General features: G+C 38.7%; 1 protein-coding gene across 2 annotated transcripts in view; it reads left to right on the top strand.

Moving 5' to 3' along the window:
* The window catches only part of ERBB4 (erb-b2 receptor tyrosine kinase 4), a 579,983-nt gene that overhangs the window by 381,799 nt on the left and 170,702 nt on the right, over positions 1–27,482 (top strand). For both annotated transcript variants that reach the window (XM_081937069.1, XM_081937068.1), the window contains exon 16: positions 12,988–13,120. In XM_081937069.1, coding sequence (XP_081793195.1) covers positions 12,988–13,120 — 133 coding nt within the window. The remainder of the gene's footprint in view (positions 1–12,987; positions 13,121–27,482) is intronic.

The following is a 27,482-nucleotide window of genomic DNA, read 5'->3' as shown; positions in this document are numbered from 1 at the left end:
AGCCAGATGTGTCCCAGTTTTTGCCAGTAAAGAATTCCCTCTTACAGAACAACTGGCAGAAAATGGACTCATCAGCTCTAAAATCAGCATTGGAAGCACATGCCAATAGAAAAAAAGAGAGGAACGGAGAGTGTGCCAGAATTAGTCAGCAATCTTTGGTAGGTTGGCAGATGCTTCTAGCTTGCTTATTGTTGTGTTCTCCACTTACTAGCTGTTCCAAGTTTTTCCCATGCACTTGTTATGGTCATTTTTTAAATGATCATTTTTACTGTACTGGGAATGAGTTTTATTATCACTTATTGTTTGAAAATCATGAAAAACTGAACTGATGAATATTATAGTGATGAAGGGATTTTTAAATAGTCAGAATCTCTGCACAGAAAGCATCACATATCAGCCTTCACACTGCAGACTAGTTTGAATTTTGCAGTCCAAATCTTCACTCAAAAGTGCATAGGCTTCTATGGCTCTTGCTTGGTTTCAAACACAAATTCAGTCTCTCTGAATTTAATGAAAAGGAGAACTGTAGTATATGTCCCTTCATTTTAAATTATTTTACCTAGATATATTAATAGATGCTAAAGAGGTTCAAAATATAATCTTCAACACCATATATTGTAATTGTCGTTAAGGCAAGGACTTTGTTTGCAGAACTACCATCTATGTCCTCCCAGTATACATTACCAGTTGGTATCAGAAGACAAATTGAGACAATAAAACTTAACAAAATGAATAGTCATAATGATTAGGTATGAATGCAAATTTGAAGGTGAAAAGAAATTGAGAATATGTATGGACATCTATATAGTGGCATCTCATTGAACTAAATTAATCATGAATCAATCCAATATTTCACTCTTAATTTATCAGCCACTTGCCTATTGTACAGTGCTGTAATACAAGGAGTACAAGGGATGTGGAAACAAGTAGTTTATTAATCTTTCTACTGTAAAATATTATAACTTTTTACCATAAAGGAAGAGTGAGCATTTTTCTCTTTACCATAAACTGCCCAAACCAATTAAATGGTGGCAAGTCCAATGATGCCTCATGCTTAAAGTCAAAAATCCAAATACTCTACTTTATTTTTTCAACTGAGGAACCAAGGCTTGTTTCTAAAGAGGAAAATAAATAGGAAGAAAGAAGAAGGATAATACATCTAGTATGTAGGATTTTCCAAAACAAACCAAACTTTTCTTCTACGATCATCCATGAATGAGGAGTGAATATTTTAAAAAAACTTAAGAGTCTCCCTTTATAGTGATTTCATGGTCTGTTTACTTTGTCACAGGATGGGAAAAGTTGGCCCTTGCCATCTTCCAGAGTGATTTTTAACTTCCCAGAATAGCCTTCATCACTGAACTTGCCTGGAGACCTCCTTCTTGGGGACTAATCCAGCTGGTCCTGGTTAGCTTCCATGCCAGCCAGCCCAGGGCTGTCATTGCTGATACAATGAATATATAAAAAACTACCCTATGAGACTATTAGATACAATTCTATCCAGGAGGCCACTCCAAAGTTCTATCACCTGAGATCTTTTGTCACAGTACTCCTTTTGCAAGACTTGTCTTCCATTACTACCTGGCATGCCTTAGTCCTATGTCATGCATAACCATTGCCTTCCTGGTATGCTTTAGTAAGTACCTGGAACTTCATTTGTGTACCAGATGAAATACCTTGAACCAGAAAGTGATGCAACATTCAAAGCCTAACAGCCCAAATGAAGAGGAAGAGCTAATTCATGACTATATATATTTTTTAAAAATGCTAACATTTCAGCTTTCACAGGAAGCATTCAAGGTATAATTATGAGGAAAAGAATCCATAAAATGAAAGGGTACCATTCTTCTTTTTCTGGTAGATAAGCAATTATAATGTGGCAGATGTAATCAGCATAGGGAAAGAATGTTTTAATATTTACTTCTCTAATCAGATGTATGTATTGATTTATACCCTAAATAATGGTCCCCCTTATTTTCACATATCCCCTTTTAACTAACAGGAACTAATTAGCCAAGTCTTTTCCACAGAGAAATGGTGGGGTAAAACTGTGTGCATATATTAATGCTCTTCATCTTTTCTTCCTGTTGAACAAAAGCACATTTCTTCTTTCGCATCACCTTTTACAAATACCAAGCTTTCTTTTTTTGTTGATGGTGTATGTATACAAAAGCTAATTAACAGCAAATCCTTTGTAAAGCAGTGAAACCTTTTCCTCCTTGTGTTTGATAACCACTTCACAGCAGGATTTCATTATAATTTCACAGTAACTCAGTAATACAGAATACATGATAGGAGAGGCAAACTTGCCATTAATAAGTTTTGCATGTTTGTAGATGACTTAATTTTTATAGCACTATGCTCTTCTATGTCGATTACAGTTTTCCATATGTTCCAATTGTTTATAAGTTAATTGTACCCTATTTAATTAAGTAAAAGCTACTTAAACAAGGTTTTTTTTAAAAGGCATATAAATAGAGAGGTAAAATTTTCTAAGCTGAAATGAAATAATTGATTTTTAATTGACAAAATCCTACCTTAAGTATTACCCAGTTACAATAAGATTTGGTCAAAGTAGCCAAATAGTCAAGGATTATGAGGACTGTAGCTCTCATGCAACCAATCTCAGAGAAACAGTTCAGTAATTAAAATATTTATCATTAATTAATCAAACAGAACAAATGACATGACTAAAACTGTTTTCATCAACTTTGTATCAACTCTTTCAATTTTGATGCCAGATTAATCCTATTGCTTCAAAAGGGTTAAATATAAATCATCCTTCTACATTAGGATATTTGTGTAAAAAACCCATGATTTTGAACATTATTAACTATTACTCTTAAATTAATATTAGAAAACTGTACTTTAGAAGTGAGTAGTGACATTTTAAAAATAATGTAGATGTTGCTGCTGAAGAAAATGCTTTGTAATTTCCCAATATCTTTCTTCACAGAAGGAACCATATCCTGCAAAGTAGAAAAAGAAATAATCTGGTTATTCCATAATGAACAAACAGTTTATTTACTTCATAGACCAGTGGTAGGCAACTTGTAGTTATCCAATGCTTTGGTCTATATTTTTGCTCTAGGCTATACATCCAATTATCATGTATTATACACATTATAGTCCAAAATGACTAGCGGGCACCATGGTACCTGCCTCCAGCACACTGTATACTTCTATTGTGGTACCAACATTAATTTAAATCTCTGTGTCCTCAGGAGTGGATCATTTTCAAGTTAGCTCTTCAATTTTCTTTCTTTCCGGTTATTTTGGTAGTGGTCACAGTGGGGAATTTATATAGAACACCGAGAACTTGTTTATTCTAAACTTAACTTTTTACAGCTTCATTTAGCTGTAATTACAAACAACACCTGAAAGGTAAGCATCATTAAGAGGAGAAGAAATACAAAATCTGCTACTTGGGAATATTCCAGGATTCTCTGGTGCCTCATTAATAACAAAGGCCCAAGAACCTCAGTAGGTGAACTTACATGCTAAGCCTAAATTTCTGCCACTGTTTGCAGTTTCATCCCAAGGAAGACCACCTGTTCTGAAGAGCCCTACTGTTTATTAAGTTGAGAAACAAAACCTATTTTTTAACATAAATATTAGCTTGTAACAAGTATCTTTTTCACTGTGTGATAGCTGTCAGTGAACTTTGGATCAGATAGAGTGGCAGAATTAATATACCCAAACCACAGCATGTTTCTTTCTGTATAAGAGGTAAACAGATTTTTTGGTTACTTACTTGAGTTCTTTTTAAAGTCATCAGGGACCATATATACTCATTTAATGAATGCAAGCTTCATCTGGCCTGATATTTACAGCCCCAAATCTGAGACCAGAACATAGTGGGAAAGTTTAGACAGATAGATAGATATAGTATCACATAATTCTATAGAATATAATTTTATATGCTGCAAGTAACTGAGTCCTTTATAAAATATTTTTATGCAGACACTCATTTCATGCTTATCCCTTCTTTTTATAGGAAGAATGACACAATTACACACACACACACACACACACACACACACACACATGAATCTATATGGAACAACTGCCTTATGCCTCATGTAGTTGCTCTAGGCATTACTGGATCAGTGCTTTTCTTTTCCTCAAATGCAGAGAAAGAGAGAATTGGATTGATTATGTGGGTTCCAACAAACTGCAGGAAACTCTATCCCTATTCCTGCCTTTTCCTCTGCTATCAGATGTCCTTGTGAAAATACAGGAAAGTCAGGATATGAGTTGGCGAGTATGCAGTGAGGACTAAAGGTTAAAGGAGTATGGAACAGCAGTGGCAACAATCCTTCCTTCCTCCCCTTCCTCCCCTCCCCTCTATTGGGTGCTGTCAACAGAAGTGTGACTCATAGTATTGCCAATTTTTCTTTCCTCTCAGTTATGCATCATTAAATAAGGACATCCCTTTTTACTAGGTTAATAACTTCTGGATCTTCTTCCCCATATGTTGTTTTCAGTATTATATTTTATAATTATTGCTGATATTTTGGTTTTTGTGGATCTTTTATCACAGAATATAGATAAGGCAGGAGCTTGTTTCCTTCAACTGATGGAAATATTATTTTAGTAACTATAATACTATAGTAAATGTAATACTATAATACTATAGGACTCTCACTTGACACACTTGAATCCCTTATAAACAGAACACTGACATTGACATCCCCTAAACTCTGCTGAAGATGTTACCTAGCCTGGTAACAAAACAAGTTTGGTGAATGAACCTTTACCCTCATCCTACACCTGAGCTACAGATATTCACCACTATTGCAAAAATAATACTATTCTTTATCTTTCTTACCACAAATGGCAGGAAAGTATTTCTCAAATTTGTAATCAGAGATGAGTTGACTGCTATAAAAAAAGAGGAGAGTTGCCTATCCTTTAATAGATTTAGCTTATTTTGAACCCAGAAAACGAATACTCCTAAAACTGACATCCATTCTTATCCATTATTATCACCCTATCACCTTGGGGGTGGGTGGGTTGATTTGATGTCAAATTTTTAAATTATCTTGCTTAAAGTTCAGTGGAGAATATCCTTTGAATATTTTCTGGTTGTGTGATTCTTCTCCAATGCTAGCGAGCATTATGCTCGATATCAGCATTTGATGTAAAAGGGTATTACAGCAGCAGTCAACTTTTGATGATAATGGAGAGCAGGCATATAACTGCATTGAGAATTTTAAAGAATCAGACATGAAGCATTATTTGTCTGCCTTTGACAAATAATAGGTTATGTGAGAAACCTATAATAGGATTTCTCCTTTTGCTTTCTTCACCTACAATTGTACCTCTGTTAAAAGAAAAGAGGTTACAGTTGTTGTTTTTGCTTCCCACAGCATCTAAGGGGAAAGTATCACCTAATGATAACCATTCTTAATCATAAAAAGAAATATGACCATGGTCTCCTTCTGGGCTAGTTCTGATGTTTGGGAGCATGTTTATAAAACATAAAGGTAGAAGGTAATTTTAGTTCAATTCTAGTAAATACTATCAAGATGAAGTGACTGTGGATTCAAAGGCTTATTGCATCCAGATATATTTTATCTTTAATTCAAGATGGGGTTGTACTTCCCTATATAAAGTTGACTCTTGATAAGGGGGTTCTCCTGAACCCTGAAATCCTGCTAAAAACACAGATAAAGGCCATGGCCAGGAGAACCTTTGCACAATTGCATATTTTAGCTATCAGTGGGATCTCAGTCTTTGGGTGCAAAGATGGTGTCATCATTACAATCCATCATGGCTTAACAACTGGTATCTATACGATTGCCTTCTCCAGGCTCAATCTGCCCAGCATGTGAGATCAAAAAAGGATTGTGTACTCTGATATTTTATTTTATTTTATTATTTATTATTAAACACGTATGCCACCCATCTTACCAGAGGCGAGATATCCAGTTCTCTTCCTTCTTATTGGGCTTCCAAAGGGCTGTAAAGACCTGACTATTTAGGAAAGCATTTGGAAAACAGAGGTTTGGTCTGTGCCTGTGAGATGGCATATTCATTGTTTGGTATGGGGTTGTTCATACGTTGGGTTTTTCAAATTATTATGTTTAAACTTTATTATGAAATTTCCTAAGATTGCTTATAGCCCATAGCAATTTAGCAAAACAGGTAATTGTCATTTAGCAACCGTTCACAGTGGCAACAGTGATGAAAAGTAATTTTACAACTAGTCATGTATTTACAAACTTTGCAGGTCTGTTATAGTACAAAGGACAGCTAAAGAAAGATCATAAGCAAGCACAGTTGTGATTTCAGTTATTGACAGGGGTGGGATTCAGCCAGTTTGGGCAAACTAAAACTAACCCAAAAGCACAACTGGATTAAAAGCAGAAAATCAGTCCCAGAATATAAACATGTATTATCCTGATTTATAACGTTGGATGGGAAACACAGTATTGAGAGAAGGTATAAGAATACAGTGATCATTTAATAGAAGACTTTGTCACATATTGAATATTCCATGCACTATTCCATGCATAGAAAACTCACACCCCATAATAGATAAGAAGACAGGAAACTGACTACACATTTTTCCCTCTGTTCAACTGTGTCCAATTTTTAGTGATTGCTTAGAAAAGTCCTGCAGCTTTCTTGGCAAGGCTTTTCAGAGGTTTGCCATTGCCTTCTTCTTAGAACTGAGAGGGTGGCCCAAGGTCACCCGGCTGCTTTTGTGCCTAAATGAGACTAGCGTTCACAGTCTCCTGATTTCTAGCCTGATGCTAGTCAAACTGGCTCTCATTGCCACATTAATCCTACCTAATCTGGCTATCAGCAGTATTCTGTGGACTTGCTGGCCACTTGTTATTTGACAGTAGCGATTAAAGCCAATTGGTTTCAGTATAAAACTTCTTTTTCTTTTGAAGGTCAAACGAATCAAGACAGTAAAAACTATCCTCATTAGTAATTGTTGGAGGCATGCAAGGGGGCTTCTGTCCAGGTAAAAACAAAAAACCAGCACATAGTGCTGACTAGCATTCCTCCTGGCTTCAAGTGGTTAGTTCTAGCAGAAACAGGCCATAACTTCAGCAAGAGCCTGAATCTAGTTGGACTGCTCTGGATTAAAGCTAACATATGCCTCATGGGTTTGAAAGGAATCCTCATGGAGCAATTTCTGCCAATGTATCTTCAGAGACTGGCAGAAAGGCAATTATATATGTAGGTACTATATACTTACATATTCAGTTCTATTTTTGAAAAAAGAATGCCACCATGAAGAGGAAAGGAGAGGGCCAAGTCTACCTTCTGATCCTAGTGTCTCTCCATGTTGTGGTCACTGGTGGCCTGTGGAGCTGGCAGCAGAGTTGGACAGTGAGGAGGTTGGGGAGGAACATTGGCCAGTCCTGGAGTCTGGGGAAGGCTCGGACGAGGGCTCTGCATTGGAGGCAGAGAGGGGGCCAGGGTCATCTGGGAGTTATGTGCTGCCTCCAGAGTCTCGGACATCAGCAAGGCAGAGGAACAGGGGGAGTTTTTTCCCAGTGTGCACATGCACAGAGCTGCCAGAAGGCAAGAACAGTTAAGACAAAAGAAGCGACTTGGGAGTAAGGCTTGGAGATGATTGTCTCCTCCCATAAGACATAAAGAAGGAGCAAATGCACGTGAGCCTTTGCAGGAAGCAACTTTGTTCGTTCTGGTTGGTTTAAATTCTGAAGCTCTGTTTTGACTCTGTGCTCCATCTGGCCTTGCAAAGCTAATTGGCAATTAAATCTTCAGCAGCGTTTCAAGGGAGATAAAGGTGGGTGCTTATCAGCCTTATCCTGAAAGACTTTGACAGACTTCTGTTGGACTCTTTACAAACTATTTGTGACTCATTACGGCTGTGAATGAACATAATTAATAGTTGTTGAAATAAAAAGAGGATTTTTGGGACTAAGTATGTGCTTTTTACTGTCTCAGGAAGCCTAGTTCAGAATACGCCAATTCTAATGTTTTGAGAAATGGTCATCTTGCAATAGATGTGGTCATTCCAAAATAAAGAATAGTGACTGGTCATTGTAATACATTGGTTCATATCTGAGTGAGATACAAATACACACTGAAATTGTGTTGTTTTGTATTAAAACTGTGAGACTGATCAGTTGGTTAAATGTCCACTGCACAACAGGATCATTTGTTTTATATCAATACAGTGCAGTGCATATTGCATATTTGATTAAGTTCCCCAATTAAATAATACTGGAAGAAAACATCAGATTTGATTTTACTTGACTATTCCTGCTACCTGCTAAATGTCAACCACATCTGAGCTATAGCTGAATCACTAGAAAGGATGTCGCCATAGCAAATTGACCAAATTGAATGTGCTTCTGTACAATGTGGTACATGCTTATATATGTCTGGAAAGCACATTTTTGTTCAATATACCAAAATAATAGAGTGAGTCACATGTGATATGACTGAGTGAAGCATAGCCTTACTTGATTTGCAATGTATAACAGAGAAGTTTCAGGCACGAAAAACAATCTGGAGAAAAGTTATAGGTTTGGTTTGCAAATCATGTTTTTTGGTTTGGCAGTCATAGACTGTTTCTGTCTAGAGAGCAGGTTTTTGTTCATTTTTCTATCTTTGCCTTTTTTCTAAAAAATATAAAGATGAATAAGATATATAAAAAGGGTTCTTTCCCTTTGACTAAACTTGCTTCACCTGAAAAACCAATTCAGCTATTTTTGACATGGTTAACTCAAGCTAAATTAGACATCAACTTGCATATTTTAAATTAAGCAATGTTTCTTTTAACAAAATCAGATAATTGTGATGGAAGTTTGTGAAAGTTTGTCTGTTAATTTTTCTAATTTTCAATGGTATTAAATCAAATATTGTAGAATAGCATTTACAATTTTTCCTCAAGATTCTTACCACATTTTAAATTATTTACACTAAATCTGCATAATTTAAATCAGTCTACCATTGATACCATTTGATTCTACAATTAAGAAGTTTATCTCATGGTGTACCAATATCAACTTCTACCATCCTTTCACTAGAGCTTCTATATATATGTGAGAGAATGTTGTGTGTTGTTGATGTTTTAGGACAGTGATGGCGAACCTTTTTTGGCTCGCGTGCCACAAGTGGGGGGAGTGCAGGGGGGTCGAGTGTGGGCATGCCACACCCATAATGCAACGCGCGACCCCCCAGTGCGCATGCACGCACAACATGCTACCCCCCCATTTTTACATGTTTTTTTTGCCCTCCCCAGGCTCCGGGGGCTTTATAGGAGCCTGGGGAGGGCGAAAAGAGCATCCCCCGACCCCCCGAAGGCCCTCCGGAGGCTTCAGGGACTGTCCGGAGGCTTCCCTGAAGCCTTCAGAGCGCTTAAAACCACCCTCCAAGCAAACTGGAAATGACTTCCGGGTTGCTCGGAGGGTCGTTTTAAGCGCTCCGAAGGCATCAGGGAAGCCTCGCACGGTCCCTGAAGCCTTCGGAACGCTTAAAACGACCCTCTGAGCAAACCGGAAGTCACTTCCGGTTTGCTCAGAGGGTGTTTTTAAGCGTTCCGAAGGCTTCAGGGACGGTCCCTGAAGCCTCCGGGGGGGGGAGGCTCTTTTCGCCCTCCCCAGGCTCCTATAAAGCCTCTGGAGCCTGCGGAAGGCGAAAAATAGCTTTTAAAAAGGTGAACTTAGCTGGCCAGCGCGCGCAAATGGCTCCGCGTGCCACTTGTGGCACGTGTGCCATAGGTTCGCCATCACGGCCTTAGGAGATAATATAGACTAAGATATAAATTTGGGTGACTGTTTCATATGCTTCTTGGAAGTTCAAATATGTAGTGTCCCGCCCCTCCCACCCCCGCTATATATAAAATACCAGTTTTTTTTCTTACCTGCCAGACTTCACCGATACGTTGTTTGAATTAGAAGGTTAACAGAAGAATTTGGGGACATGCTGTAGCTCTTGATAAGAGTTTTATTGCAGACATTAGAAAAGCTGTTAATTTAACCTACAGCTACAACACATCCAATGTTCAAATCTCATATCTTTTTATTTTGTATGTGGCAGCATGAAATTTAAATCATATCCTTTGGGAGGTTAACACCACTGTTTATGATGGTAACTCTTGCTATGGAATCAAGGCATAGTGTCCTCAGACTGGGATTATCAAAAATATACTGGCTCAGAGCTGACAGAAAGGTGGGAGACAATTGCAAAATCAGGTTTCTCCCTTTGGCTTCCTTTTGATGGTCAATCGAACCAGTCAGTTAGCCATCTGTGTGTGTGTGCGCACGTGCATAGCTGTGTATACCATGCTTCCCTGAAAATAAGACCTGGCCTTATATTTCTTTTGGCTCCAAAAGACACATTGGGACTTATTTTCAGGGAAACACAATATCAGGGTGATCAGCCTGGCTGGGCGCCCCACCGCCTGGCACATGCACAAGAGGCACACATGGGAGCTGATAGTTTCCTCCAGCAGCTATAGCCTGCAGGCCCCTTGGTCAGTGAACTCTGGGGCTGCGCAGCCTGTGCAGTGCAGGTGAGTTGATTACCTGTTCAAGCAATAGATTGAGGCAGAGGCATGAGGGTAAGGCAGGCAATCCCAATGAACCATGCAGGCCACAGGCAAGCCGAGCAACACGAAGACAAGCCTTCTGTGGCCACCTGCCCACTTTCATGATTCCAAATAGCATCCAAAATTAAATCAGAGTCCAAGGCAAAGTATTGCTCAAAGTTCCAATTTATTAAGAGAGCCATGTGGGCACATCTGGGAAAACCTGAATCTGAAACCTTACCGGTTTCCCCCACCCAGTTGAAAGTTCACAATCTTGCCCCCACACCCACAAGTCCATCACATGGTCCAATCTTCCACTGCCATGCTGGCAGTTCCACCCATCCAGTTCCAGTCAGGTGCAGAGATACAGAGATAAAGGAGGACCTTGGCTTTCTAGAAAGGAATTTTATTTTGGCTACATAGCATTTAACTCCGTACAATCCGTACAATCTCCCCTCCCATTTTCCCACAGTAGAAAAGGCATAGTAGAATAATAGAAAGTGTTGCAGGCCAAAGTTCCAAAAGGAATATGGCTGCAGGCCTGACACCCATTCTGTCCCACTGTCCCTCAGTTTGCCTATGGCCCGCATGGTGCATCAGGATTGCCTTCCTTCCTCCCGCACCTCTGCCTCCATCTGCTGCTGGTGCAATGAGCCTCCACAGCCGGCTGCCCACTCCGGCCCATCAACTCAGCTTTCCCAGGACCCACACAGCACATCAAAGTCTCCTGCTTTCCCTCCTCATGCCTCTGCCTCCATCTGCTGCTGGTGCTGCTGTGCAAAAACGAACCTCCCACAACTTCATGCCCACTCCGGCCCACCAACTCTTAGCTTTCCGGTGGCTCGTGCAGCATATTCGAATCACGTGCCTCCCTCGCTCACCTGTACCTCTGCCTGCTGCTTTGACAGGTAATTAACTCACATGTGCTGCACAGGCTGCAGCTGCTGCCAGACACCGTCAGCCCCTGCACACTCCTCACCTCCGGTGCTGGCCATGTATACACACACACACACACACACACACACACCCCTGATGACAACCTTAACGGGGCTCATTTTTGGGGTTGGGCTTATATTAGGAGTATGCAAATAATGAGACTACGGCTTATTTTCTGGTTAGGTCTTATTTTCAGGGAAATACCGTATTTATGTACATTTCCATGTACGGTGTGCAGGAACATCTGCTACAATACACAATCCTAATCTATTCTAGATTAACATTATTTTTATTGTTCTTTAACACGTAAATTTTAACTACGACTAATGTAATTTTTATAAAGTATTCACTTTGCAACTCACCTATGCCAAAATTTAAAAATTATCTTCTTGCCTGGTTTTATTATTTAGGTTTATAGTTTCCAGTTATAAGGAGAGCAACATTCTGTTTTAAATATGATAATGTCAGTGTTTTTGGGTGAATGTATGTGAATCAAGGTCAATCACAGCAATTACAATTGTATAGTACATCAGGCAAGGAATGTGTTAATTAACTCATCACAGATGGTGCTCAGCATCCAAAATCATTAAACAGTTTTTGTGACATTAGGAAGGATACATTTTATGGGTCAAGTGTTAGCATCTATCACTTGTACCAGTAAAGAACATTCAGGTTAAAATCTTTATCTGCTTTGGCAGCAACTTTTCTTTGTGTTTATGTATTCCTTGTTTTTATGGGTAAATGAAGGACCAAGAATGTTAATGACAGTAATGCTGTAGAACTGAAGTAGAAAACCCGAGCCATATGGAGATTATATTAATATTCACACAGCAGTCAGGCTCCTCAATTTTAGCAGTCAAAGCAAGATTTGAAAATACAGATCGAATGATATCCATCCAGAAGATAGAGTGCTTGCACTTGGTTTGTGAACACAGGCTTGCTAACCTCTGGTGTTCTAATTATGTGAGCCACTCGTCCCCTAATTCATTGAACTACGGTAAAAGAAAGAGAAGACGGTACAGCAAAATCCGATGGGCAACAGTCTATTATTATAAGCAGTCTCAATAAAAGTAATGTACACCTTCTGCGGAGATTATTTCCTGGCCTGGTCTACTTAGTGGAGCTCAAAGAAAAGCAGATTCTGCCTGGAGAAGATGATTCCCTAGGGAAGTGGGAGCCAACCCATATTGGGCATTATGTAGTTTTTCCATTAAATATTTTCAGGTAAAGCTTTGTTTTTTCATGTATTTTCAAACTATATGTTGGTCTGCCTTTTCATTCATCTAGTCCATTTTTATTCTCCAAAGCTTGCATGATGGCTGTTTGTGTTTCTAACAACAAATATTCCAGAACAAATGTGATAAAAATGTTACCACCCCTTTTGTTGTTGTTGTTGCATTATTTAGAATGTAGCAAAACTAACTGCACAATTTCATAAATGTACATGTATTTCTAAAAATTGATTTCAAAGTATGCACATATTTTATTCCTGTGATTCAGCATTCTTTTTGGGTTCTGATTTGCAGAACCCCCCTGATTGCCGCAGGAGTGATTGGAGGACTCTTCATCATCGTCATTTTGGGCCTTACATTTGCAGTTTACGTGAGGCGTAAGAGCATTAAAAAAAAGAGGGCTTTACGAAGGTTCCTGGAGACTGAGGTAAAGATTGAATCCTTTTCCTGTAAATATATGCCAGGTGCTTAAAAAGTACTGTTTTTCTTTCTCTTGGTTATTTCACTCTTCTATGTATATGTATATGTATAGATATTTTAAAGAAAATTCTAATGTTCCAAATATCTGTGAAGAAACTAAGACTTTTACTGCAGAACAGTAACAGCATTAAGGAATGCCTTGTACTTCTGCTTTTGATCCCTGGATATTATATAAAGAGATAAATAACAATAAGCTATTTGCTTCAGTTTTTAATTCCTTTAGTCCATTTACATCTTCAAAAGGCAGGGATGTGCTAATTTCGGAAGTAATTTTAGATTATACCAAAATTTATCCAGAAAGTAAAAACTAGTATGCACAATATACATACACACAAATTGATTCATTGCTAATATATTTAATCAGTATATATTTTATTTATTTTTATTCACATATATTTATTTAGATATATCTACCAAAAAGATCAATGGATTCTAGGTGGCATACAAAATAAAACAAATGAAAAATGCAATATAAAACCACATATGCAAATATAGTTTTGCAAGAGACAAATTTTGAGTCATCAATCCTTGCAACTTAATTTAAAACAAAATTTAAGGCCAGAAATGTCAATTGTCAAGATCATAAACTTGGTGGAGAGGGAGGAGTTCCTCAATATTGAATATCTTATTTAGGGCAGTGGAAAGAAATATCATTTGCCTAATCTTCCTAAAACATTGGGGCTAATTGTAGATTTTGACCTCAAGAATGCTGAATCCTATTTTTACAATACTACTCCCTGGAAACCAGAATAGAAAATGATTTCTTTGTGAGTTTTGCATTGTAGAAGAGAATGGCTTTGGGAACACATTTACCACATGGGTTCTGCTGCTGCAAAAATGTGGCCTGCAAGATTATGGTAGCTTTATGGATGTAAATCATAAATTGCCTACTACCACTACTTCTAAAATAAACATGAAAAGGATTTATACCATGAAACTAGTATTTCAGATTTTGTGCATCATCTGTATACAATTTTGTTCCTCCTTACATTTCTATTTAAACTTTGACATCTTTGTTGTATTACCTGAAAATTAATTAAGGGAAGTGGTGTGTAAAAATTATTGTGTCAGGTTTACATCCATAGCTTTTTCTCTTTGTTATTTGTTTTTGTTCTTAATTAATAATGTAATTCCCTGCTCCCCATAATTTTGCCTGCACAGCAAAGACTGTATTCAACTAATTAAGTCATCTACAATGTTCATAGAGGCGTGATAATGATGCTCAAAAGATAGCACATGGGGCAGTTAGCCCTTCAAACAGACTCTTTGAAACACTGCAGTGGCTTTTTAATCCAATTTGAACAGGAGTGGTCTTTAATTATTTTCCTTATCCTGAGAAAAGCTAGGCTATTTGTCAGTGTTTAGAGGACAGTCTTTTCCCATTTATTTTTTTAGAGAAAAATATATTTCCAATCAAAAGCTGGGAAGCGTCCTAATCACGTGATGTTATCTGACTAAGTTCCATTTTCTTGAGTTGTTGAGAGCGCTATGAATCCAAGCTCCATTCTTGCTTGCTACTGCTGCATAATCCTGGAAACCTCAATTTAACATTGAACTCCTTTTCCACTACCACAAAAAGGAAGTCTTTCCTTGTGAGATTTTTAAATTATTTTTTTAAGTTTTTAATTATTATTTTCAAAACTGGTTGAATTTCATTTTAATATGTGCTTGTTTTATGGCATTGTTTATTGCCTTACAATAGTAAATCTAATGGGATAGATATCAATGGTTTTATAAATAAAATATTTGTATAATACATTAAATGGCATAATAGCAATTAATGTACTTTATTAATGTTTGACATTTATATGAGTTTAAGCAAAGATCTCAAGATGACTTAATATATAAGCTACATACTTTTTAACCAAGTGATATGCCTCAATGAACTCAGGAAACAGACTGAACAGAAAAATATAAAATTTAGTGTTAGACATTTATTAGAAAAGACCAAAGATAAAAAACGGTGTTGTCTGTCCCAGTTTGGTCAGTTAGCAAAGAAAGACTTTGGGTTTCCTGCCCAAAGTATATGATTAACCTTTCCATGTCCCACTCCACCACCACCACCACTACTACCATATGGTTATCAAGAAGTGTCCAATTGGGTGCTAACAAATTGTTTTGGGAAACAGTCCATGTCTTCGCAGTTAGTATTCCTTTCTTGATTTGAAGAAGCTGGTGTTTCTCATGGGACTATCTAAGACTTGGTTTAGTTTCCTCATGGTATCCCCTGGCCAACCCTCCATCTCATTCCACAGGCTGCAGTTCCCTCTATGGCAGGCTGCCAGTGGCAAGCAGGTTGCAGCATAGCTTAACAGCAGCCCTAACAAAAGGTCAAGATGTGTGTTTTCATCTTGAAACCTATGTGATAAATCCCATGTTCTATGTCCGTGATGGCAAACCTATGGCACGCGTGCCACAGGTGGCACACAGAGCCATTTGTTAGGGCATGCGAAGCGTTGCCCTGTCAGCTCCAGCATGCATGTGTGTGCTGGCCAGCTGACTTCTTTTGAGGCCATTTTTCACCCTCTGGAGGCGAAAAACTGGCCCTACGGGCAAACCGGAAGTTTGGGAATGGACTTCCAGTTTGCTCATATGGCCGTTTTTCATCCTCTGGAGCCTTCAGGAGGCTTCCGGTTTGTCCGTAGGGCCATTTTTGCCCTCCGGGGCCTTCAGGGAAGCCTCCTGAAGGCTTCAGAGGCCCTACGAGCAAACCAGAAGTCCATTCCCGAACTTCTGGTTTGCCTGTAGGTCTGGTTTTTCCCTCTCCGAAGGCTTCAGAAGGCCTCCGAGGGGGAGGGGGGAGAGGCTGTTTTCGCCCTCCCCAGGCTCCTAGAAAGCCTCTGGAGCCTGGGGAGGGTGAAAAAAGTGCACCAAAAGCGGGAGTGGAGTGTGCACATGCATGTTGAGGTCGTGCACATAGCATTATGGGTGTGGCACAGTCGTGCATGACCACCCCCCCCGCACTCCCCCTGCTTTTGGCATATGAGCCAAAAAAGGTTAGCCATCACTGTTCTATGTTCTAAATTATTTGGGTAAGTTTTCCATTGCAAACAGTGAAAATTGCTTGATACAATTTCAATCAAATCAGCCAAGTGAAGCAGATTTACGAATAACACAATGTGCAGCAAACTTGATGGATGCCAAAATGATCTGACACAATCATGCAAATGTTGTAATTAAATTTTGAGTCCTGGTGCAAATATATAACATACAGGGCTGTGTATGACATAGAATAATAGAGTTGGAAAGGACCTTGGAGGTCTTTTAGTTCAACCCACTGATCGAGTAACAGACTTTACCATTCTGGACAAAAGGTTGTCTAATCTCTTTTTGAAAAACTCCAGTGATGGAGCACCTGCAACTTCTGGAGGCAAGACATTCCACTGATTAATTGTTTTCATTGTAAGGAAATTTGTCCTTATTTCTAGGTTGGATCTCTCTTTAATGATCTTCTACCTGTTACTTCTTGTCCTGCACTCAGATGCTTTGGAGAAGAAGTTGATCCCTCTTCTTCGTGATAGCCCCTCCAATACTAGTCATTCTGTTCATTAGACCAGACATATCTAGTCCCCTCAACCATTCATTATACAGTTTAACCTTCAGAGCCCTCATCCTTTTTGTTGCTCTTCTCTGTACTCTTTTGAGAGTCTCTGCATCTTTTTTATATTGTGCTGACCAGAACTGGATGAAATATTCCAAGTGTGGTTTCATCAAGCAGTATAAAGCTGTACTGTCACTTCACATGATCTTAATACTATCATTCTGTTGATGCAGCCTGGGACTACAGTGGCTTTTTTTGGCAGCTTCTGGCTCATAAGTGGTAGTCCACTATGATCTTTAGATTCCTTTGACTGTTATTATTGAGCCAGGTGTCACTTATTCTATACCTGTGTGTTTGACTTTTTGTGTAATACCTTACTTTTCTCACCACTGAATTACATTTTGCCCATTTTTTAGATCTGTTAAGATACTTCTGAATCTTAAGTCTGTCTTCCAAAGTATTAGCTATTCCCCCCAGCTTGGTGTTACTTGCAAATTTTATGAGTGCCCCTTCTATACCTTCACCTAGATCATTTATGTACGTGGTGAAAAGTACTAGGTGCAAGGCAAGCCTTGACATATAAAGATAAGGAGATAACCATCCTGAAACAAATCCCCAAGAAAGTGAGGGAAAAAAGAAAACACTATTCGCAATTGGCGAATAAATTATACCAGAAGGGGGTGTGGTTTAGATGGTTGATGCCTGAAGGTATGTTAATATTCTGGGAGGAGACAAGAGTTAGGATTAATACACCCATAGAGGCGCAGGCCTTTATGGAGAAAAATAAACTCCTCCTAGAAAAACCAGATGATTCTTCAACAGACATACAAGACACGGGAGGGGCCGGAGCCCTGCCAGCGGGGGGAGATGGGGCGACAACAAGAAAGCTCAGATCACACAAATGAGTAAGAAAAGCCATCTGATATAAACTGATCGAAATTACCAATTGAATTTACCACACTGACTACATGTTATTACTTAATATTGAATTTTATGCAAATGCATACTATGAGTTTGGAGGGGGGGTGCATCTACCGTATTTCGCAGCTGCCAAAATTTGTAATTTTTCCCTTACCTTTTTCCTTTTGTAAAATATAAAAAAACCAATAAAACTTTGTTTAAAAAAAAAAGTACTAGGTGCAAGAAAGAATCTTGAGGTTTCTCACTGCATGTTTCCCTTCCTGTAGATCTAGTTCCATTGAAGACTACATGCTGGTTGTGATTGATCTGTCAATTGAGAATCCATCTTGCTTGCTTCTAGTACCATAATTTCCTTGCTCATTTCTAAGTGCTCACATATTCACTGCTTTTCCAGGATTTCTCAGGTGTTGATGTTAGGCTGATTGATACGTAGTTTCCTGGATCCACCTTTTTATTCTTTTTGAAGATTGGAACCACATCAGCTCTTTTTCAGTCCTCTGGTAGTTTTCCTGTGCTCTGAAAGCTCTGAAAGATTTCATTCAGGGGTTCTAAAATCATATCTGTCAGTTCCTTCAAAACTGCAGGGTGTAATCCCACTGGTCCTGGCAATTTGAACTCTTCTACAGAGGATATCTGTTTGTTTGTTCATTGGATTTATATGCCGCCCTTCTCCCAAAGGACTCAGGGCGGCGTACAACATTTAAAAAAACACATATTATAAAAGTTTAAAAGAAATTAGATAGAGTATCCAACAGATAGAGGCTACTGGTGGCAGTAGGTGGTCTCGCAGGTACCCTGGGCCTAAGCCATGGAACGCTTTAAAGGTCATAATTAATACCTTGAATTGTACCCAGAAAACAACTGGCAACCAGTGCAGGCCGCCTAAAAGGGGTGTAACATGGGAGCACCTACGTACCCCCATGATAACCCACGCAGCCGCATTCTGGACCAGCTGAAGCTTCCGGGTGCTCTTCAAGGGCAGCCACATGTAGAGAGTGTTGCAGTAGTCCAGGTGAGAAAGGACAAGGGCATGAGTGACTGTGCACAGAGCATCCCGATCCAGGAAGGGGCGCAACTGATGTACCAGGCGAACCTGGTAAAAGGCTCCCTGGTCACGGATGTCAGGTGTTCTTCTAAACTAAGCCATGTATCCAGGAGGACTCCCAGATTGCAGGCCCTCTCTGAGGGGGCTAAAATTTCTCCCCCTATCATCAAAGATGGAACAAGGTGCATAAATCGGGATGACGGAAACCACAGCCACTCAGTCTTGGAGGGATTGAGCTTGAGCCTGTTCCTCCCCATCCAGATCCGCACAGCCTCCAGGCATCGGGACAACACGCCGAGGGCATCGTTTGGGTGGTTTTGGGTAGAGATGAAAAGTTGGTATCATCAGCATATTGATGATACCGTACCCCAAAACCACGGATGATCTTGCCCAGCGGTTTCATATATATGTTGAACCCCACAAGTGACACGCCTTGGGGTCGATCCCTGCCTTCCAGTCAACATGAACTGTGACCGATCCAACAGGTAGGAGGAGAACCACCATAAAACGGTGCCCCCCCACTCCCAACCCCCCGAGTCGTTGCAGTAGGATACCATGGTCAATGGTATCGAAAGCCGCCAAGAGGTCTAATAGGACCAGGACAGAGGAGCAGCCCCTGTCCCAGGCCCACCAGAGATCATTGACCAATGCAACCAATGCCGTCTCCGTGCTGTACCTGGGCCTGAAACCCGACTGAAACAGATCCATTCAGGTACTGGGGAAGCTGACGTGCTACCACACTCTCAACAACCTTCACTACAAAGCGAAGGTTGGAGACCGGACAATAGTTTGCTAAAGAAGCTGGTCCAGGGAGGGCTTCTTAAGGAGGGGCCTCACCACTGCCTCCTTCAAGGCGGTGGGAAAGAACCCCTCTCTCAATGAAGCGTTGGTAATCGCCTGGAGCCAGCCTCGTGTCACCTCCCGGGAAGCCAAAACTAACCAAGAGGGACACGGGTCCAGCACACAAATGGCAGCACCAAGTCTCCCCATAATCCTGTCCATGCCCTCAGGGGTCACAGGGTCAAACTCATCCCAGATTGTCTCCATAAGATTCATCCCCGTCGACTCGCCCGAATCTACCCAGTCAGAGTCCAAGCTTGTCCGGATCTGAGCGATTTTATCCTGCAGACACTGAACAAATTCTTCAGCCCTACCCTGCAAGGGGTCTTCCCCAGTTCCTTGGTTAAGTAAGGAGCGGGTCACCCTAAACAGGGCAGCTGGGCAGTTATCTGCGGATGCGATAAGAGCAGAAAAATGTTGTCGTTTTGCCACTTTTATTGCCACTAAGTAGGATTTAATATGAATTCTTATTAGTGTCCGATCAGATTCGGATCGCCTGGCCCTCCAACCACTCTCTAGGCATCTTTTCTGGCATTTCATCTCCCAGAGCTCCTTGGTAAACCAGGGAGTTACCCGGGATCGACACTGGGTCAGAGGCCGCAAAGGCACAACACGATCCAAGGCCCCAGTGGCCGCCCTATCCCAGGCTTCCACTAGGGCTTTGGTCGAGTTGTGAGCAAGGGATTCAGGAAAAGTCCCAAGCGCCATCAGGAATCTTTCAGGGTCCATCAGGCCTGGGGCAGAACCAACTTGTCGGTTCCGCCTCCCTGCGGCGAGGGGTAGCAGTATGGAACTCAAGCCTGATGAGGAAATAATCAGACCATGACAAGGGTTGGATAGAAATATCCCCTAAATCTAGATCATTCATCCACTGCCCAGAGACAAAAATCAGGTCGAGCGTGTGTCCCCTATTATGGGTGGGGTCTTGAATTAACTGAGTTAGGTCCATAGCCGTCATGGAAGCCATGAACTCCCAAGCTGACTCGGATGTCTCGCCAATGGAAGGCAGATTGAAGTCCCGCAGGATCATAAGCCTGGGGAAATCAACTGCCAATCCAGCTAACACATTCAGCAGCTCCGGCAGGGCCGATGAAACGTAGCAGGGAGACAGGAACGTAACAAAAAGGCCCATCAAGTTTCCACAATTTCAGCTCCATCTATTATTTCATTCCTATTACTATTTGCAGTATAGCTGACCCTCGAGTTCTCTTTTCTACCTTTTGGATGACAATGTTGTCAGCCAGGCTCATCAGGAACCTGTTTGATCTTCCACTTCCTACAGAGTTTGTCTCCCAATTGATGTCAGGGTAGTTGAAGTCCCCTAGTACTACTGTCACACACACACATGCATGATCACTTTTATCATCATACATGATTGAGATTAAAATGAAGATCCATCTCCTTGTAGTGAATGGATATGAAGTATTTCACAAAGCTGTGCTTCAAATTGAATGCTTTTCCTGCTGTTTCTGGGAATGTTATGGATGACGTGCTATTTTAAAACCTTACTTCTGTGTATAGAGAATGCAGGGACAGGATGGGAGATGTAATTTGTAGCGCTCATTACTATTTCCCACTTCAGAAATTATTATATAAATCAGCCTTTGATAACTTTATTTGCAAGAGATTGCCAGATGCAAAACAAACAAGCCAAGCAAAACAATATGCTAAATCAGGCCTTGATGAAGCACAGATGACGCATATGCAAAAAAAAAAATTTCAGAAATAAAACTATATGCCCTACATTCAGCAACAAAAGCAAAAGACCTTCTATGATCACCCCAATACCACCCTATGGATATCCATGGGGCAACCAAACTTATTTTTACTGTGCAAATGTATAAAGCATTGTTGCATTGAGACATTCAGTAACTAATCTGAACATTTTAGAAGCTCAATTGCCACAACAGATATCAATTACTTGAAAAAAATATCCAATCAAAATCAGCTGAATTGGTTAAATTGTTCTAAGAAGAATATTCAAGTATGTTGATCATTGGCAGGACCAGATCTCATCTAAAAACTCATTCATGGAAACAGTTTTAATAAACACAAGTTAACTTGTCAGCACTACAGAATAGGTGTTAGCTAAGAATGAATAGAAATTAAAGAAACTGACATTTTAAAACAAATTGATATGTCTTGTATTGTTAGGGCAGTATAAGAAAGTAGAAAACATTCAATATTTCCATCTTGCCAAACTCTTCCTTACCTATCTGGAAATCAATGGATTAAACTTTTGTCACCCTTTGTCGAAATGTATTATCTACCATCTTTGGGAGTATAATCATCCAGAATGTTCATGTTGGTGTCATCATTACACAAAACATGGACACCCTTCCCAGTATCTGGACAACATATTCAGTGCTTCACTGATAAGGACTTTAGCACTCCTCCACCTGCAGACCATGCCTTTAGTTTATCTTGAAGGGAGATTTTGTAAGCTCTCTGTTGAACAGCGCCTCTGTCCTTGTAGTATTGGTCAAGGAGAGAACCTTATCCATTATGTCCTCCATTGCCCCATTTACAATGAGATCAGGCCAAATTATTAATGGCAAATGAACTCAAGGACTCTGACCTTGAAAAATTGAATTATTTCCTTGCAGATGTGTTTCCAAATGTCAGCAACCAAATTGCTATATTTGCTCAGCTGTCATTTAAACTTAGAAAGAAATACTTAAAGTTCTTAGTTGTGCCCTGGCTTTATTTTGTTGTAACCTTTTGTCTTATACTTCCATCATGCTGTTTTATAATTTCATTGTTTTATTTTTATTTTTGTTATATTTTATGGCATTCTTATGCTATGACCTATAGTTACAACAATACACATTACTTACTTTGCAACGTACATGTTGCCGAAACATAAAAATTCCTACAGTAAAAGAGAAGTGATGCCTGAAATACTTTTTACCAATTGTGAATTCAGTTTGGTTCTCCACAAACATGACTAGTTTTTCCTCTAAGAAAATTAGTGAAAGGTTTATAAGAGTTAATAAATAAATAAGCTACTGTAGGTTAGTTTGCCAGGTTATAAAGAACAAACAGAAGCAAACATGTTTCTGCAGAACAAAACTGTTTCTGCAACATGTATACTATAAAAACTTTAAGTATTTCTTTCTTTTTTAATTTTATTTTTATTTTTAAACATAAAAGACAACATTAAAAAATTTTCATCCATTACATGCAGCATGTCGTTACAAGTGTTTTTGCATCCGTATTTTCAATTACATATACAATCACAGATTTTCCATCTAATATAACCAAAAACCTCACTTTCATTGTACAGCATATATTCAATTACGATTAATATTTCTTTCTTTTCAATAAACTTAATTCTCTTACATTCTTGATTGTCTGCTTAATAACAACGTACCTTTATGGTGTAAAAGAATTTACCAAGTGTTTATATTTATATATTTATCACTATTTTCAACAGGATATCTGTATAGTATGCACTTAAGAGTTATACATATTACCAATCCTCTATCAAATGTACATACATTCGTTATTATCTTTGTCCTTCATTTTATAACAAAAGATTCTAAATTATTCATATATATGTCAGTGTTTCATTGTATTATTATTAGTCTATTTAACAACATTATTGTATTCTCATTTTTCTCCTTCAATTAAAACATTAATAATAAAACATTAATAACTATCGTTATTAGTCTATTTAACAACATTATTGTATTCTCACTTTTCTCCTTCAATTAAAACATAAGTAAAACATTTTTCATTTCCAGGTTCTTTTTTCCAGCCACTGATAAAACAAATCCGATATCTTATAAAATTGCTCATCTTCTTGTTCTCTAATTTCAAATGTCAATTTGCTCATTTCAGCACACTCCATTATCTTTTGAATAACTTCTTCCTGTTTTGGTATCATTTCATTTTTCCAGTTTTTTGCAAATACAATTCTAGCTGCTGTTAAAACGTTTACAAACAAATATTTTAAGTCTTTGTTATAAATTTCTGGTATGATTCCCAACAAAAGATCTCTGGTTTAAGGTCTATATGTTTGTGTAACATTTTCTCCAACCACATGTGGATTTTAGTCCAGTATCTTTTAGCTTCAATACAAGTCCACCACATGTGGTAGTATGAACCCGGTTTCTGATGACATTTCCAGCACTTTTCTGATTTATTCTTGGACATTCTTACAATTCTCGTTGGGGGTAGATGCCACCTGTAAAACATCTTATACATTTTTTCTCTATATGCAGTTGACATTGTCATTTTATAATTTGGTTGTGCTAGTAGATATTCATGTCTCTTTTGAATATGAATATCTTGTAGGCAGATTATGTTAAGTTTTAGCTTTTCTAATTTGTGAAATATTTTCCTTTTTTTATTGCTGAGTTAAGTCCGTTTATATTGATTGTGACCATTTCCCCCCCTCCATGTTTAAACTTTTTATACAGGATTTATAGCTCTAGTTGATCTGGGTTCTTGTTGTTCTCTGGGATTTACGCCACCCATCACACCTTCTGCTTTATCAATTCCGCCTACAGCACCTTCTACTTTTTCAATCTCAATTATGGGTGCCTCCAGTAGTTGTGCCAATAGTTCTTCTTTTCCAGTTTTCTCATCCATTTCTCTAAAGTGTTCTGCATAGAAAGCTTCTGCCTTATCGATTGTATCTATTCTATATCTTTGTCCTTGCCATGCAAATAACAGACCTTCCGGTATGAGCCATCTATAATTAACACCTTTTTTAATCAGAACCTTAGTCAAAAATTGATATTCTCTTCTCTTCTCTTTCACTCTTCTCGGAATTTGTTTCAGAACTACAATCTCCTTGCCTTTATATTCTAATTTTCTATCTCTCGTTTTCTGTAGTATTTGTAGTTTAGTTGCTTTCTTAGTAAATCTTACTAGGACTTCCCTTGGTAGGGCATTTCTCATTGCATATCTTGTATGTACTTGGAACGCTTCAGCTATGCCATCCATCATCTTCTCTTGGGATATCTCTAATATGTTTGTCAAAATTTCAGATATTATTTGTACTTGGTTCTCTCCTCTTTCTTCTTCTATGTTTTGAAATCTTAAGAAAAATTCAGACCTATCCATCTCCCATCTTAATATTTCACTGCTCTCCCTTTCCACATCGTTCAATCTGCTGTCAAACTCCTCAACCTTCTTCTCTTCTTGTTGAACCTTTTCTTCAATTTTTTGGATTCTTTCCTTGTATTTCATCATCCAATGTTGCATATCTTCTATTTTTCCTTCTGTTTTAGCTGTTTTTTGTTCTATGCTTTCAGTTCGTTGCTCTATTGTCTCAATTCTTTTTTCTATACTCTCAATCTTCTTTACAATGGTATCTAACTTTTCATCCTTGCTATCAGCTCCTGCTTGTAATTTCTGTATCACTTGCATAATTGCCTCTAAGGTTATTCCCTTCTCTTTTTCTTGTTGAAGCATCAACTGTATTGATCTTTGTCCTCCTGCAGCTGAGGAGGCAGGGGTTGTTTTTGTAGAACCAACAGATGTTGTCTTTCTACTCATCTTCTAAATTTTTTCTTTTGTATTCTAGTCCAATTAGTATCACAAAGATTTAAGCATCAGCTTATAAAAATACAAAATTATAGATAAAATGAAGGGAGGAAAAAAAGAGAGAAGAAAGAGGAAAAAGTGAAGATCTCTCACTTAAAAAGAAAAGTAAAAGAGAGAAAAGAAAGAGAGAGAAAAAAAATTCTTCAGTCCAATTTACTAAAATTTTAGAGCAAGCCATCAATTTGTCTCCAATATCTTCAAAAGGAAAAGCGAGCAAAAAAAAATCAGGAATCAATACTTCAAAGCTTTAAAAAAAGGAGTCAAGGAGCCAAAGAAGAAAAAAAATCACCACCTCCCCAGCAAGATAATATAAGCACTGCCACAAAGCTAGAAGAAAAAGATTCAAAGTCTTTTTTAAAAAAAGATGAAAGTCTTTGTAAGGTCATTCTGAGCTTTCCCTTAGAGCTTCTGTTTAGTCAAAAGTAGATTTCCAGATACTGAAAGTACCACAGGAAACAGCTGTGTAATCAACTGTATTCCTGCCCATATCAGTTCTTAACCAAATAGCCTTCAAGGGAACAGCTTCTCTCTAAACAGTTCATATAATAAAACTTAGTAACAATGTTTCAAGTCCACTAGGTGGCAGTGTTAATTGTATTAACTCTCAGTGGTTAATTTTTCCCCGGCTCTATTTTTAACTTCAAAAAACAGAAAATCGGAAATACAAAAGAAAAGCCAACAGGAAAAAAAGAGAAAAAAAGAATCTTCAAAGCAATTAATATTTAAATATATTAATTGTCCCCACAAAGTCCAAAAGTAAAAGTATAAAAAAGCGCAATAAGCCAATCCACATTGAATTGCGATTGAAAGTCCAGCCTGGCTTCCAAAAGTAAAAAGGGAAAAAAGAAAAACTTCAATTGGCCAACTTAAATTCGCCACTTTCTCTCTAGTCAGCCTTTATTTTAAATTAAATTTCCAAATTTAGGGTGTTTTCTCTCCAATAGAAAAAAGGATTTAAAAACTCTCACCAAAACGACATGCTTCTCTCCTGTGCTTGCGTATAGGAGCTGTCAGCAGTTTCAGAGCCTGGGGGCTGACTCGCAATCGCTGGCAAAGGGGTCTTTTTCCGGGTCACCAGAGACTTTGCGGGTGTCTTTGGGAGCACAGGATCTCCCCCTACCTTTCACCGTCTCTTCGGGATGGTTTAGGTCTGGATTGGACCATCCAGACAATCCGAATTCGATGGCTATCCAGAGAAGCCAATAAAGTCGTTGTACCACCGCGACGTGAAGTTCTGCCTTTAAGTATTTCTTTCTAAGTTTAAATGGCAACAAAGCAAATGTCACATATTAATTTACATAGTTTTATAATGCCAGGTGTCTTAAGTATTTATTGAGACAATTTGGTGTAATAGTTTAAAGCATCAGGCTAGAAACTGGGAAGCAGTGAGTTCTAGTTCTGTCTTAGCAAAAAGCTAGCTGAGTAACGTTGGGCCAGTCATTCTCTCTCAGCCCCAAGAAGCAGGTAACGGAAAGCACTCTGAAAAATCTTGCCTAGAAAACTGGAGGAATTTGTGCAAGCAGTTGCAGGAAGCAATACTGATTTGCAAACACACACATATATACACATCTAAAACAAAATTCCACATAAACTATAAAGGATTTGCTATAAAATTAATGACTCTGTTTTCTTAAAAAAAAAATTAAAAAAGAAAGAAAATGCTACCCAGATAATGAAATCATAGGAATCAGAATGATACCTTTTAATGTGAAGAAGAAAATCCATTCTTGTTCTTAAAACTGACATTCTGTGGAATGGCTTCATATGGACAGAGAATGAATCATTGTTAAACATTTTGAAGTCAAATGCCAAAAGTTCACTCAGAGATGTTCTAATGAGCAGTTAAGGTTGAGACTGGCCCCAGCCAGAGAAGCTCCCTGAGCGATTTTGGGTGCATGACTCTCTGTCAACCAGCCCACCTCACTAGGTAGTTGTTATGAGGAAAAATTGAAGGAGGGAGTGCTGTCTTCGGTTCTGAAGGAAAGTTGGGCTGTAACAAAGAAACAAATAATTTTTCTCATTTTAAATGCAAATACATACATACATGCATGCATACATGCATGCATACATGCATGCATGCCTACACACACACACACACACACACACACACATCATAACTAAACAAAATTTATTTGGAAAAGAGATTTTCTTAAAGAGATTTGTTTCTCATTTTGCTGTTAAGGCAATGCAAGCCTATGCCTACTTCTTCAAAAGTTGATCATACTGAGTTCAGTGGAGCTTACTTCCTGGTAATTGTCTAATCTCAGTTTTCATTATCTTAATTTTTGCTGGATGGCATCAAGAATAAATAAAAGCACAATAGGGAGCTGCATGAAAGATAAAGTACAAACAATATCTACTATGTTAAAATCCAACTACGGATAGTGCTTTTCATGGCTTCTTACT

This window comes from Natrix helvetica (genome assembly GCF_964273705.1).
Source record: "Natrix helvetica genome assembly, chromosome: 1".
Classification (NCBI taxonomy): domain Eukaryota; kingdom Metazoa; phylum Chordata; class Lepidosauria; order Squamata; family Natricidae; genus Natrix; species Natrix helvetica.
The sequence above is the reverse complement of the archived record's forward strand: the minus strand, read 5'-3'. Positions and strand labels throughout refer to the sequence as shown.